The 15,199-nt window shown below is 41.2% G+C and overlaps 1 protein-coding gene across 5 annotated transcripts; it reads left to right on the top strand.

Annotated features, from left to right (window-relative positions):
* The first annotated feature begins 246 nt into the window (after positions 1–246).
* On the top strand, positions 247–12,408 carry ATRIP (ATR interacting protein). Of its 5 annotated transcripts, none has more exons than XM_051627686.1 (13): positions 247–576; positions 739–821; positions 2,285–2,455; positions 3,116–3,231; positions 3,549–3,709; positions 5,059–5,154; positions 5,930–6,059; positions 7,177–7,908; positions 8,535–8,677; positions 9,277–9,368; positions 10,245–10,328; positions 10,568–10,817; positions 11,851–12,408. In XM_051627686.1, the coding sequence occupies exons 1-13, from the start codon at positions 279–281 to the stop codon at positions 11,916–11,918; spliced, it is 2,424 nt and encodes an 807-aa protein (XP_051483646.1). In that variant the 5' UTR covers positions 247–278; the 3' UTR covers positions 11,919–12,408. The 5 variants fall into 5 exon arrangements, with proteins under 5 accessions (XP_051483646.1, XP_051483648.1, XP_051483647.1 ...); XM_051627688.1 differs by having other exon boundaries at positions 10,245–10,372; positions 10,696–10,817; XM_051627687.1 differs by lacking the exon at positions 10,245–10,328.
* Positions 12,409–15,199: the final 2,791 nt, after the last annotated feature.

Genomic DNA, 15,199 nt, shown 5'->3' with positions numbered 1-15,199 from the left:
GACCCGCCCGCGCGCCGCCCGGCCAATCAGCGCGGCGCTGGCAGCGCGCGCGCCGCCGCGGCCAATGGCGGGGGCGCTTACAGCCAGCGGCTGCGCGCGGGCGCTGGGTTTGGCCCTCGGGGGCTGCCGTAGGTGCCCGCTGGTGTGAGGGGACTGTGGAGCGGCGCGCGCGGGAGAGCGCGTGGGGGGGCGGGGCCGCGGGGCCGGTGCGGGATCGGCCCGTGCGGGGAGGCCCGGCCCGGCCCGGCCCGGTGCGGGGAGGCCCCGGCGCCCCCGCCATGGCGGCGCAGCCCCCGCCGGGCCCGCGGAAGAGGGGCGGCCCGGCGCTGTGCGGTGCCCCGGCCGCGGCGAACGGCTTCCCGCCCCTGAAGCGCCCCAAGAGCGCGGGGGCGGCCGGGCCCGGCGAGGGGCCGGGGGACCCCTTCGGGGACGGGGACGACTTCACGGCGGACGAGCTGGAGGAGATCGACATCCTGGCCTCGCAGGCGCTGTCACGGGAGCCCGCGGGGCCCCCGGGCCGGGCGCGGGGCCCGAGCAGCGCCGAGCGGCGGGAGGACGCGGGGCGGCCCCGGACAGGTCGGTGTGGCGGGGCTGGGAGCGCGGCCCGGGCGCAGCGGGGCTTGCGGTGTGACGGGGCCGCGGGGCGGGCCCCCCCGCGTTCCAGCCACCCCCTGGGCGTGTGGAGCCACCTCGTACCTCGTGCTGCTTCAGAGCAGACCTTGGTGTTTGTCTGCGCAGGGGCCAGCACAGAAGATGCCCTGATGAGAGATGCCTTCCAGTTTGAAGTGCTGCAAACACAGCATGAGGAAATTAAACGGAAGGTTCGTGATGTCTTCCCCTCTAACTGTTACATTTTTCGATCGGGCTGTCTGAGAGGTGGGATAAGTTTGCTTCCAGGTATCTCCTGCTAATAAAGTTGCTGAGTAATCTTTGAAATCCACGGATCTATTAGAAGTGTTGTGCTAGAAACAGCTTTAGTAACGTTAACATTGAAAACAATAATTTATTTTTTGGTCATTTCAGGTTAGGAAATACTCATTTGTCAAATTTTCCTGGCAAATCCCTTCTCCTCTGGCCTGTCAGCTAGACAGCAAGAGTTGGTTAGTGCAACTTAATGATTTAAGACAGTAAAGTGACTTTCAAGTTGTGTTCTGTGACTTTACCTTCTGATGATCCCTATGGGAAGATGCTGTGGGGAAGAAGTAGGTGAGAAGGCATAATTTCCCCAGCTGAGTCCATCCCTTTGGCACACAGCTTAGGGGGTACAGAAGACCTGAGCAAGTTGATGATGATATTTGACCAGAGCAGTCATTTAGCCCCTGGTAAAAATTTCATGTAGATGCTTCCTGATTCAGAAATAGTATTTGTGTATTTAATAGTATTTAGTGAATTTTTAAAACGCCTTTGTAGTTGGTTTTAGATCATTTTTAGAGTGAAAGAGGTCAGCAGCTTAATGCCACCTTGTGTCAGGAATGTCATTGATTTTATTTTGAACTTTGCACCTAGTGGTTGCCAGTGGCTGAGTCTTGGCTGTGTGAGAGGCAGGAAACAAGGAATAACTTGTGCACAGCACTCACACCTCGATATAGACCTTTGTTTCCTCACAGCTGTGCTTTCTCCCTGGTGGAAAAAGCTCTACTTATCTCTCTCTCTCATTGCCCTTTCTGCTGTTCTCTGGCTCTTGCCCAACTCCCTTATATTCCTCTTTACTGGGGAAGCTCCTGCCTGTACACTGTGTTCAACATGGGGGGAAATTGTCGTTTTACACAGTGGCATAGAAGTGCCTCTCTGCTTTTTTCTCCCTGCTTTTCTGAATAACTCATTTATTGTCTCTCCAAAGTCTTGTCTCTCAGTGGTGATGGCTCAGGGAGTGTCAGAGGCTCTTCCTATCTTGAAGATACTGTCTTAGGACAGCGTGCCTGTTGGCTGCCATGGTACATACAATATTGCAAATAAATTATTGTTATCATCCAAATAATGAATAAATTATTGATGTGTGTGACTTGGAGTACTTTTGATAATCACAGAGAAGGGGAAAGAGAAGAATGGTCTCTGAGAGACACCAGGATGGTGTATGAAGATAGACCTTTGCTGTTGTTTATTGTCCTGCCAGAGAGCACGGTAGCTGAGCCTGATTTAATCAGAATAAGATTAGAAACAACATTGCAGAATTTCTCAGCTGGGTTAGAGAAGTATTTTTCTCCCTGTGAAGTATAAATATACCTAATTTTCAACCATGTAGCTTTGGTTATGTACATCCTTGAATGGATTCATCTGTTTGCAGCTGAAAGAAATGCAGGATGAAATTCTTATTAAAAATGGAGAAATTAAAATTCTGCGTGACTCAATGCAGCAGATGGAGTGTGCTATGGAGGAGCAAAAAAGATCATACGTGCTGTTGGAGCAGCAAAAATCTCAAACCTTCAGTGAAAAAGAAAAGGAGTTCTCCAAAAAGGTTTGTAACTATGTTGATTCCCTGCAGATCACACGGAGAAGCTGAACTTAGGACTTAATGACGTAATGGTCCACCTAGTCAAAGAAAGAACATTTGCATGAAATTTCCAACCTATGTGGGCTTTTATTTTCTCTTACCTAGGAGAAAGCACTTGTAAGAATTGGCTGATGGTTTTCTTCTGCCAAAATAAGAGGCTAAAATTCAAGTGGCAGAGATTTTCATGTACCTGTTGCTGTGTTTAGGCAGTTCCAAGAACGCTAAAAATTGGAATGTATTAAAAAAGGGAAGAAAGCGACAGAAAAGTGCTTTATGCTTCAGATCAGATTGCTGTTCCTGTTGCAGTCACCTTTCTGAAAGCCCTGAAGAGGACAGTGGCTGCTTTTGTCCTGTGTCCTCTGCTGTTAACGGCCGCACTGTAGTCATGCTGTGCATGGCGCTTGGTCTGTCTAAACAAGTCATGTCCTTCTTGCCTGAACTTCTGGCACTTGGTTCTAGGATAGTGTTAATGGGACTAGCATACATAAAAATGGAGATCTTGTGCAGAGTTCACAGTAAGTAGATGGTGATCTTGACATCTTAGAGTAATACCAGTTGCTCTGCAGTTGTGACACTGCTGAACCATTCGGCAGCAGAGAGACTGTGTCTTCGTTCCTCTTCCAGCTGCTGTCGCTGCAGTCGGAGCTGCAGTTCAAAGATGCAGAGATGAACGAACTGAGAACACGACTTCAGAGCTGTGAAAGAAACAAGCACATTCCTCAGATGGTTTTAACGTCAAGGTAGGATTTTTGGGTGACCAATTTGTGTTGCTTTTTACAGGATGTGTGCTTAAACTATTAAAGATGTTTTCTTTCTCCATGTAATTCTTAGCTCTGTTTTCTTGAAAAAATAGGACCAAAAAAAAGTCTGTTGACCTCTATGAAATTTGATCAAAAAGAGTCTGCCTTGTCTCTGTGATAGAAATACAAAGGGTGTATCCTGAAATACCTTTAAAACATCAGTATCTCAAAAGCTGTTAATAGTACCTTGTTTATTGTTTAATAAAATGAGTACAAAAGAAGTAATGATTTATCTAAGTGTTCAATTTTTATTTTAGTCCCAGAAAGAATATAGCAATACAAGTTAAATCAGAAGGATGTTCTCCACAGCCTGGAAAAAGATCCTTTCCTACCAAGGAATCTTTCAATGCTGAAATGTCCACTAGACCATCATGTTCCTCAGGAAATTCAATTGCCCCAACTACTTCAATCAAAGAAGGTAAACCCATGTATAACTTCCAACATTCTGCCCTAGACAAGGATCTTTGTATTATGTGACTGAACAGTTTCACTAAGTTTACTGTAGAGAAAAAAACAAGTATTTGTTTTATTTTGGTTTTGCTTAAACTTCTTTCCATTTCATACCAGTTGACTCTCAACAGTTGTGATTGAAATTGACATCAAGATCATTTTAATTCACACCTTGGTAGCAGTGCCTGTCTAGCAGATGCCAAGATGTCAATGACAAAGTGTTGGCTGTAATGAAAAACTTTAATTTGTGATGAACTAAAATAAGCAAATTGTTAACTGCCTTTCTCATTGAAGGAAGAAGAACAGGAAGTTATTTGCTTATTTCTTGAATTGGTCTGCTAGTCAGCATTTTTGTATTCTTGGGGGTTTGGCTTTAAAGCTGTCCTTTTTTATTTTGTTTTAAATGGTACATATTCAGCTGTAGTGAAAAACACAACTGAAACATTGAATCACTTTTATGTGTAGGGCAGCAATTTTCACAAAATTGTTTCAATGAATTTCATTGAGTAAGGCTTAGGAAATTAATACACAAATGTATTTGAAGATTGCTGTAGCATGAAACAAAAATGGTGGAGTTTTTTATAGCAGCCAACTGCCATGTTTCCATAAGTAATAGAAGAAGTTTGGATGTCATCAACTAGTTCTTGCAGGAAGAGAAAAGAAAAATCTGAGATGTTACTGTCAGTTACAGTGTTCAATCTGAAACTGTGTGGGCAGCATGAACTCCATCAAAAAGAAAAATAAAGTAGCCTTAAAACATTAGTATTGCTATTTTTTTCAGTCTCCTGACTTTTTGTTATGGTAACAAAAGGCAATATGCGTATTTGTTTGAAAAACACACTTGATTATTTGTCTTCTGAGCCCTGCAAGGCTTCTGGCTTCAGTTTGCCTGTTAATTGTGATATATATAGCTGATTGAAAAAGTATGAAATGCTCCATTTTATTTTTATTTGTTAAAACATTATGTTCATTTTTAACTAGCATAGCCGTGTGAATCTCTGCTAGTAGTGGGGATTTTACTTAAGATATTGGGGTTTTTTTTTAAAGAAAAGTTGAGTACAATAGCACTGAACACCTGCCAGGAAGGTGAAATTTTATTCACTTACCTCATTTGGTTTTGGGAGCAATTCTGCTTGCATCACAACTCTTAACTACTGTTTGACATGGCAGAGTAATACAAGACAGATGTTTTTTACTAGTTTCCTGTCTGTTTACTTGCTATAAACCAGCCATGACTAACTGCATGTGTGTAAAGGATCAGTACAGATCTATAAGCAATGTTATTTTCATTAGACTCATAATTACTGTTTGTTTTAGACAGTAAGATGACCCATCCTGAAGTCTTATCTGTGAAGCATGAAGCAACGAGCAAGAACGGTTCCTCCAACTCTGTACATAAACGAAACCCACAAGGTAACTGAGTTCTGTTAATACAGAAATAGTGAGTGTGCTGAGGAGCTGCTAGGTACAGTGCCCAGCAGAGTGGTGTTCAGCTGCTCACTTCTTGCCTTGAATACTGTGGGTTTGCAGTGAAACATTTCCTATTATTACTTTGTATCCCAACAACGTTCTGATCATGGTTTTCTATTTAAGAAAAAAAAGGTTGCCTGGGTTTTGGTTTATGGAAGGATAGGGATCAAGAAGCATCTTAGTACAAGGCTGGCTCTTTCAGTATTATTATGCTTTTTCTGGTAAACTGATATAAAAACCAAGAAAAACATACATGTAAAAAAATAAAGGTAAAGACAATAAAGCAACATTTGCAACAGTCAGCACCAGGAAGTCTTCAGGGTACTGCTTTATTTCCAATTCAGAACAGAACTGCATCACATAATTTTCATGTCTGGACCTGAATGTGGAGGACAAATCATCAGGATACTTGGGATAATACAATCCTTTGGCTTGACATACTTTGCTATGTCAGATTGTAATGAAAATATCTCTAAATATAATTTAGTTAATATTTAAGCCATACCTTAGATTAATATTTTCTGAAAATTATTTCCTTTTAAAGAATGATTCTCTACAAGAATTCTCTCTTGTAGAGAAAAAATATTTGTAATGAATAAAATATTGTGATGTTGAGAGCACTACAAAGAAGGCTAATCTTTTGAAATAAGCTAACTCATTTGTTAGCTAACTTGCTGATGTTGCAGTTGATTATGCAGAAAACTGCATCTCCTTTCAGGTTCTATCCTACTAAATGCCCTGATGAAGCAGCCACTTGTCCCTGGGTCATCACTAGGACTCTGCCATCTTCTTAGCAGTCCCTCTGAGCCTCTGCCTGGAGCTGGATCCCAGCCCAACTATGTGGACAGGTGAGTTTTTTGTTAAATTGTATCTGACTTGCTCTCAGTATAGTGGCACTGCCCACACTAAGAAATGCTTGGATAGCTCATTCCTTGTGCCCAGTGCTGTTTGGCTTAGGCCATTAATGCAAAATGTGGAACATCATTCTGCATCTTTGAATATTAATCTCTGATGATCATAGATACTAAACAGTGGAATAAAGACTAAGAGATAAACTAGGTTAATTATATATCAGGGGAAGGCACATAAACGTGTTTTGTAAAACGTGCAAGTGACTGTTAGCAGCTGCTGTTGATAACCACTTAAGGACCTAAAACTTGCATTGCAATGAGGGAAGCACATAAACATGACCATGAGTGAAGTGGGAAGGAAATGTTGAAAATGGGATGAAATTAACAGGCTGCACATCCTCAAAGTATAAACTATGTTCAATTTGTAATGTACAGTTTATATGCAATTTTCCAAGATATAGGACCTGTAAAGCATCTGAAATATGAATACTGGATATAAATTATACTTGGTTTTCACTTTAAATAATTAGACTGCAGCTCCTGAAATACCTTTGCTTTTCTCTGATGTTACTGATAATTCTTGTGTTCTCTGGGTTCCTGGCAAGGCTCCTGTCTCAGAGATGGTGTGTTTGGCTTTGAAGCTGCAGTTTGGTGAGTTAGCACCTGAAGTCTCTCTCTCATCTCTGGTCAAGAAAGTAACTTGTTGTTGTAATCCTTTAAAGGACCTGCATATTGCAGATGGACAATGTGCAGAGACTCCTGCTTCCCAGAAGCTACCAGAGAACATCAGGGAAAGATAAGAATATATGTCAGGTTATCAAAGGCAGGTAACCAGGAATCCAGTGTTTGAAATGTAGTTTCAGACAATGTTTTATAATGAGCCTCTGAAGTTACTCAACTGTAAGCTCTATTATTTTCACAAGACCTAGGAATGCTTTGAAATGGCTCTTCCTGCAGGTTTCAAGGAGTAGGATTTTTTTTTTGTCCCCAATTCACATTTTATTTTAGGAACAGACATCTCTTATTGCTCCGGCTTTTTAATTATTTGATTCAGAATATGGATAACTCACATTTCAACTATATTTCAAGTATTTCCTTTCTTTTATTTGGATAGGAAGTCCACACAGCTACCCAGCGGCAGGACAACTCAAGAAGAAACTGCTCCTCTTGTATCCCTGCAAGAAGTTCAAAAGCTTGCAATAACAGGCTTGAACTTGATTGCTATGGATGAAGGACTGTCTGAAGGAAGGCCAACAGAAAGCCAGAGAGAGTTCTTGCACCTCACATGCTGCAAGATCCGAGGTGCTGTGTACCTCTTGCCCTTGGTGGAACACCACATTGGTGCCTACTGCCAAGGGGTACAGTTGGCAGACAAGTCAGTAAATGCTTCTTGTGGAAACCACTCAGCTGTTTCTTCCAGAACCAACACAAATACGGTGTCAAGTAAGGAGGACTTCAGGTTGTCTCTTGAAGAAACTACAGTTCTATCACTGGGTGTTCTTTACTATTTGGTGTTTTACAGCTGGGATGTTGTCCACACATTGCTATCTACTGAGGTGGAAAAAAGTTTTGCTGCTGGAGATGAACAGGTTTCCAAGATGGACAAAAACGTGTTGTGTAATAATCAGTGTGGCAGTAAAGAAGATTCCAGGACACAGGGAGGGCTGCCTGTAGCTCCGCTGGATGCTCCCAGTAACAATCAAGCTCAACATTCTTTGTTTAAAAAGCTGCATCAGGTTTTAGCTTTTTCTGCTGCAAGAGGCTCACAGACTGACAGTATAATGAACCAAAGCCTAAAAATTTTGGTGAAATTAGCTGAAAATTCAACAATGGACTTGCTAATAAAGTAAGTCAGTAATAGCTTTAAAATTATTTCAGATTCTGTTTAGTAGTTTCGTTCTCTGTATCAACTGATTTGTGCAGATCACAGCAGAAGTTTTGACACGTGTGGGAGGATATCACATTTCTGATCACCTTTGAGAAGCAGTTGAGGATCTTTTTACTGCCTTTGCTGGTAATGAATGTGATAATCAACCCAAATCAATAACAAGACTTACTTGTGGTGTTTATACGAAGCAGATGCTGTTGCCTCATTGTGTACCTGTCACTTGAAAGTGCAGTTGATCAGAATATCTGTAACATGCATTTGGGGTTTTCTGTGATTACTGGGAGATGCCTAAGAAATGAAACCACAGGATCTCACTCTGGTAGGTAAATTGCTACTCTCTAAAGTGAGACTTTTCATCTGCTAATGGTCTAATACACACAGTCCTAGCAAGATTTGCAAACTGATTGCCAAATGTGTCAGCAACTGGAAAATGGAAATGTTTTTCAGTATACTTTGTATTTGTGACACCTAAGTTGAGATCAGGTATGTTCTGAGTGGCTAAAAAGGCAGGAATGATGCTGCTGTGTACAAGGAAAAGTGTATTTTCAACTTGTCTGCATTTCTAACTCGTTTTTCTTGTGAAGTTTTCAGCACTTACTGAACAGCCCAGTACTGCTCTGCTGTCTGTGTCCAGAGACCCCTTTGCCTGCTGTCCTTCTGACCGTGAGGCTGTTGTCTATTCTTGCTCAACACCACACTCTGGTTGCTCAACTTTGTTCTCATTCAGGTAAAAAGACTGCCTAACAGAGATCTGCTGTCAGTTGAATGCTAGTTAGCATGACTAAAAGTAATGCAAAAGGCCTTGCTCCAAGGTGTTAATATCCCAAAAAAAGTCTGCTGGGTGACCTGAAAATGTGGGTTCTAGTGCAGCCTTCCAGTTACTGTTTGAGGAGTATTTTATCTTGTATTTGTCTATATACACTGCTTTTGACACCCATGTGGATTTTTAAAACTACTTTCCAGTTTAATGTTTATTATATAAAAAGATTGATGAGGAAAAAAGGGATTTTGAGGAGTTGGAAGTCTAATTAATCTGTGCTGATGACACTGTTGAGTTTAGGGATTCCCAGTACTCTGCATGAGAAATAGTCTTTGTCCGGTTCTTTATGAATTAAGTAGGACAGTATTACCACAAATGTATGTATGAAGTTTATGGATAGTAGTTTCTTCAGCCCTGCTTAAGATGTCTGAAGTAAAGCAAGAAGCTGTATCATGAGTCCTAGGAGAAAACTACACATTTTCTGAAATGTCCTCTGTGGGATAAAATTAAGTTTTGTCAGAAACAAGTGACTGGTTGGTAAAAGAACGAAGTTCTCTCCATTCTAGACACCTGCCTTCTCCTTGCACTGTACACATATATTACATCAAGACCGGATAAATCAGCATCTGAAAGGCTTTGGCTTCAGCTGGAACAAGAGGTAACCGGAGCTGTTTGTTCACAGGCTTTTTCCTGCTATTTCCACTTGGGGGAGTGGGAGGAGCAGGGCAATGCACTATTGGTCAGAAAACAAGTCCTTTCTCCAGTTGAAACAGAAAACTGAAAGTATTGGCTTCCAGTAAGGAATTACATTGAATTCTAAGAGAAGCTGCTTGAATCTGAAACAGTAACTATTCTTAAAGGAACACGAGTCATAATAGTCATAGTTAGGTCAATGAAAAAGCAAGAAAGATCCTAGGATGGCTGTAAATGTTGAACACTTAAACTTGGTTTTGCTTTTAGATCAATAGAGGAGTAAAAGGAAGCAAGATCTGTGATTCGTTTTGAATGTATTAATTACTGTATCTTATGAGTTACTACATATAAAAGGCAGTTTGTAGTGACTCAGGATTATATTGTATTCAGTGGAAATGCTGGCTTGCTGTGTAGTAGTCATGCACATTTTTAATTCATTTGTATTTCTTGTACTGACAGTGGCAATGGGTTAGAAGTTCTACCATTTGCTCCACTTCTGCTCTCATCTGAGAGATTTTTGAACCATTTCAATTATTTCCCTACCTACTTAAGTGTAAATATATTATTTGTATGCAGTGAATTAAGGGCCACTGCACCTCATTAGCTTTTCTCATCAGAAAGTTGAAAAGGTTTCTGTGCAAGGTGAATTCTGTGTCTGCAAAGCTTTACAGGAAAAAAACCTAAACAGTTCTTGGGGGTAAAAATAAAAGATCAACTGGTAAGAAAAATCAGGGTTTGAAACTAGCAATGAAATATTTCTATCATCTCTATTTGCAGCTTAACTGATAGTACTGCAGAACCCCCAGCAGTCATTCTAATGCAACCTGTGTTTTTGTAATAGACAGTGAGGCTCCTGACAAGGTGTGTGCGGGGTCCCAGCCCAGGGGGTTTGTTACCTGGCACAGACTGCCAGTGTCACCTCGAGGTACGTCACTGCCTGGCTGAGTCTCATCTACTGAGAACTTACAGGTACCCCTAATGATGGTGGAACAGCTTTTTGCCTTTTTTTTTTTTAGCTATGAGGAAACAGAAGTGTACTGTACTTTAAAGGAAGCTGGTTTCTGTCTGATAGAAAATACTCTGAAATTTGAGATGAATCAGTAATAACTTTTCCACTACTGTAATTTTACTTTCTATACTGAAGCACTTTTTTCCCTCTTGCAGGTGGTTAAGGCACTAATTATAATGTTACATAGACAGTGGATGAAGATTAGAAGATCTGAGAACAGCTTGTGTGCATATAAGGAACAAATTACTCAGTTTTTACAGGATGCTGTTTTACTCTTGCACAGCCTGTCTCAGAAAGATAAACTGTTTCATGAACACTCTTTGGAAGTTCTCCATCAGTATGACCAAGCCATGCCAGGCATAAGAGCCATCCTCAAGAAGACTCAAAAATTGAGTGCATGTGAAGGTAAAACCTGCCAAATTAGAATGTTGGCTTTTTTCAATGCTGTAGCAATATAAATTCCACTTCTGACCCTTTCGTCATTTAACAAGTACCAGGTACCAAACACCACAGAGGGTTTGCTCAGACCTCTGAATGCAGTCCATTGTTTTTTGCTCCTCAGACTTCATTACACTGAATCACTACTCTGCTATTCTTATTTAGTAGTTTTATCTTGTTCTTGTCACCACAGAAACATGCCCCTACTATCTGATCAAACAAAATCCCATATTCCAGCTATTGAGTAGAACAACCTGCACTATATGTTGCCTTACTAAAAAAAATAAATAATAATTAAGTCTCCAATTATCATTAAACCTTCTCTCTTCAGTTGCTTGGGGTTTTTCCTTTCCCTGCAATCCTTAACATCTCTCTCTCTCTCTTCTTCCTCTTCCCTCTCTACCCCCAGCCTTCCTCCATTACACCAAAAGCTTCTCTAGCCTCTGTCCATCAGGGCTCCCCCCTTGCTTTGCACACTCCTGGTGCCAGTTTTCTAGGTCTTGTGAAACTGCCTCTCCTTCCTCCTTGATGTCATTTCTTCATTCACTCATGGCATTATTTACATGCATGCTGCAAAGCTGCACGTGTGTTCCTGCAAACCTGTACTTAGCAGTTGTTCCTTTAAAACACCAAATACTATGCTTTTGTCCTAGTGGCTTTTTGAAATTAGTTAGCAAAAATGAAGTTTCAAACTTGATAGTCAGGCCCAGCTGTAAAACAGCTAAGCATCTTCTGGTTTTCCACTAATAGCTAAACTTAATTGACTGTCCAAGATAGTTCTCTCCTTTAATGGCTAAAAAGGCATTAATGAAAAAAGGAGAAGTTTGTGTGACAAAATGCACATCTAAAGACCTGTTTGCACTGAACTGTGTTAAAGGATATTTGCTGTAATCTTCTATGGTCAGTATGTTTTAAAATGCAAACAGACACCAGTGATAATTACACTATATCAAGTAAAAAAATTACTCTCTGAAACATGATTTTTTTGTTGTTGTTGCAGAGCTGATTTTGGATGAATTGTATCCTCCTGAGCCAGAAGCAGAAGACCAAGGAATGGACTCCAGCTAGCTAACACCTGTCCTTCCTCATCTGTATCAGAATAATCATTGCCAGTGTAAATCTGAAATTAAAATCTATTTAATTAACTGATAATCTAGAAGTTGTACTCAAATGCAGCACAACTAGGACACATGTCTTTGTTGCAATTATTTTATTTAAGCACCATCTAAATAGAGCCAAAAGCAAGGAAATGTTGATGTAAGAATGATACTGCAATGTACTGTTTTGCTGTGCAAAACCACTCTGGCTGATGACTGGTTCTGTTTATTAATTTCATCCTTATATGAACTTACTGTGAATAGAAATTCACCATTGTGTTCTCTGTTTCACTGAGACTACAGCTGAACTGATGATGCTGAATGTGCTGAGATGTTTGGGATCACTGAGTTCACATGAAAGTCTTTTGAACATATTTGTTCCTTTTGCAGTTGTTACACTTTGTTGTTTGACTTCCAAAATATTCATGTTGGTATTAAACAGTTAACTATGATTTTAAAAACCTTTCTAGAAGTAACTTAGTTGGCAGTTCAGTTCTGAGCAAGAAATTCAAAGCCCTGTAATGATAACCTGAGTTCACTTATTTTTCTCAATTTCATTAATCTGCTGAAAGTGTAGCTATGGAGATGCCACAAAAAAAAAAACCAAGCCCAACTTGTGACTTTTGTTTTTAAGAAGAATAAGATAATAATGTTGAGGAGAGCATTCTGTCTTAACCAGGTGAGCTATTTAAAGGGTATTTAAATGTGTGCAGAATGTTCTTTGGGTTGTCATATCTGGATAGGTACTGCAGTGAAGATGAACAAGCATCTCATTCCTAGGACACAGCACTGATACTGGAGGAACTCTTACTCTCCTCTTTCACATTTGTATGATTTTCTGCTGTTCTACTCAGCTGCTACTATCAGCTGAACCTTAGACCCTAAAAAGGAAAGTGTGAGTGCTACTAAAAATCACAGAATCACCATGGTTGGAAGGGACCTCTCAGATCACAAAGCCCAACCATCAACACAAAAAAACCCACATGGGCCTAAATGGGTTTTTACATAATTTGGAAAGCTTTTTTTCATTTTTTTGACAGATACTTGATTGAGAACACGCCAGACTCCAGGGACCAGGAGGAGGAGACAGTACTACAGTGGGAAGGATGCCCTTGGAAAACTGGGAATCAACCAGTTCTCTGTTCATAACCCAAAGAAGCCATGTCCTGCCCTGGTGTGCCTGGGCAAAGGGCTTGACTCCAGTGTGCTGAACTAGCTCTTGACTTGGCTTTCATTTTGAAGAGAGAACTTTTCCAGAAACTGCCATGCAGGAATAACCAAGTGTAATAATCCAGCATCTCCCTAGGGACAAAGCTTCTAGGTACAAAGCTTCACTCCTTCCTCCCCCAGCACAGCCTAGGGATAAGCCTCCCCTTTGAACAACAGCTGGCAGAGCTCCACCAGGCATGGCCTGTTCATTACTGTGAAACACAAGCTGCCAACCCCTCCTCTCAGTAACAGATTTCAAGTCCCTTGTAGCACCTGGAGAGCTGCCAGTTTCCTGCTTACATGCAGCCAAGAAGGATGCACAGGCACCTACCAGCAAAGCCTTCTGAGTCCACGTGTGCTTGCATGGTAACCACCCTAGAACTGCCACTAGGGCACTGGACAAGACACACTACAAAAGTTTCAGCAGGACAAAATCATGTGACTTGTCCACTTACAAAAAAAAAAAAACAAACACAAAAAACACAAAAAACCCCCCACACTTAATGCAGCACTTCCTGGCCTTTAAGATTAGAGAGCAGATCTTGAGAGTACCAGTTAAAAGTCCCTTCCTTACTCAAAGCCAAAATAAATATTAAGAAAATTATTTATAAATAGCCCCATGAGCTGTGGGGTGGTACAGCAATCCCTGGCAATTAGCCTGCTGTGACTGGCAAACTGAGCTGTCCTAACAAAGATGTGATAGTCACTATCCCAAAATTCAATGATCTATCATTGCTTTTCAGCTGCTCTATGCTGTTCTTACCACTTCATTTCTCTAAACATAATTTGAGTTTATAGAGATAAGACGCATTTAAACCCCAAACTGAAACCAAATGAACAGTTAAGTGGAGTTTGGACAAAAACCAGTAAAGGAATCCCAAGTTGCTGCAGCAATCCAAATTTACAAAAAGTGGTTTAAAAAATTCCTGGCCTCATCTAAAGGGTGTGTGTATGACAAGTTGGTAAAATGGAGAAGTGTATTAGTGCTAAACTTTATATAAACAGTGTTATCTGTGGGAAAAAAAAAAAAAATCCAGGAAAATACCCCTGACTTCCCTCTGGAATTGCATCCCTTCCCATCCACCTACTCTAACAGACAACTCCCTGACATGTCTATCTCCACACTGATTGTTTTCCTACTTTGGACTTCAAAGTGGTGTAGCCCAGGCTATATCCAAGCAAGCATCCCCCCAACCCTACACCTTCACTGTAGAACAGTTAACAGTGTGGTGTTAGGACATTAAACCATAGCTTGTAAAGGCATTTTCTGTACCTGAACAATTCACACTCCTAACAAAAAATGCAGCTGCACTCCTGAAGGGAAAAGGCAGACACAGGAAGACCTACAGAACTGCTATTATTTGCTAAGTCATTTACAGCAACCAGTCTTTTGCGAGGATTATTGCAAGACTGTATTCACTATTTATTTCCTTTTTACATTCCCCTGTGATTTTTTTCTTGTGATGAAAGAGATCCAACATGTATGCAACAGCTGATCAACCCTCAAGCATTTTTACAGATTTTGGGGCTACTGGTTTACTATCTTCATCACCGAAAAATACCATACTGTTCTTATCAGACACTCCCTGAAGAATTCACAGCATAGCAGCTCTTTTTTCAAGGCCAGTTTGTATTTTCCCAACATGCCCTAGATAAGCTGTGCCTCTGCATTAACTGAGAAAGGAATTTACTCTGGCACCAAGCACAGCCAAAAGACTGAGTAAGAGAGTATTGAGCAACAACAACAAAAACCACTCAGTGATTATCACATTCCTCAGTTTTCCTGCCCATGGGGATGCCAACTGGAGTTTCCCCTTTGCTGAAAGCTAAGAACAGTTGGCTTTTTCCTCCTCAGTGAAGTGTACTGAGCAGACAAGACTAAAGCTAGTCAGGAGCCAGATGAAGAAAGCAGATCCCTCTGCTACCTTACCCGTTACTCTGACAACTTGATGTAGAGAGGATGACAGCCCTACTACTTGTACTTTGAGATCTAATGACACTACCCCCTGAACAGTTGCAGTGCAGGAGGTACCACTGCATTGC

The sequence above is a fragment of the Apus apus genome, chromosome 9, assembly GCF_020740795.1.
Source record: "Apus apus isolate bApuApu2 chromosome 9, bApuApu2.pri.cur, whole genome shotgun sequence".
Classification (NCBI taxonomy): domain Eukaryota; kingdom Metazoa; phylum Chordata; class Aves; order Apodiformes; family Apodidae; genus Apus; species Apus apus.
This window is presented reverse-complemented; position numbering and strand designations above follow the sequence as displayed.

Coding starts and splice junctions, on each gene's coding strand:
- ATRIP (XM_051627686.1), top strand. CDS start 279: ATGGCGGCGCAGCCCCCGCCGGGCCCGCGGAAGAGGGGCGGCCCGGCG. Junction 822..2,284: donor ATGAGGAAATTAAACGGAAG/GTTCGTGATGTC, acceptor ATCTGTTTGCAG/CTGAAAGAAATGCAGGATGA. Junction 10,329..10,567: donor ACTGCCAGTGTCACCTCGAG/GTACGTCACTGC, acceptor TCCCTCTTGCAG/GTGGTTAAGGCACTAATTAT.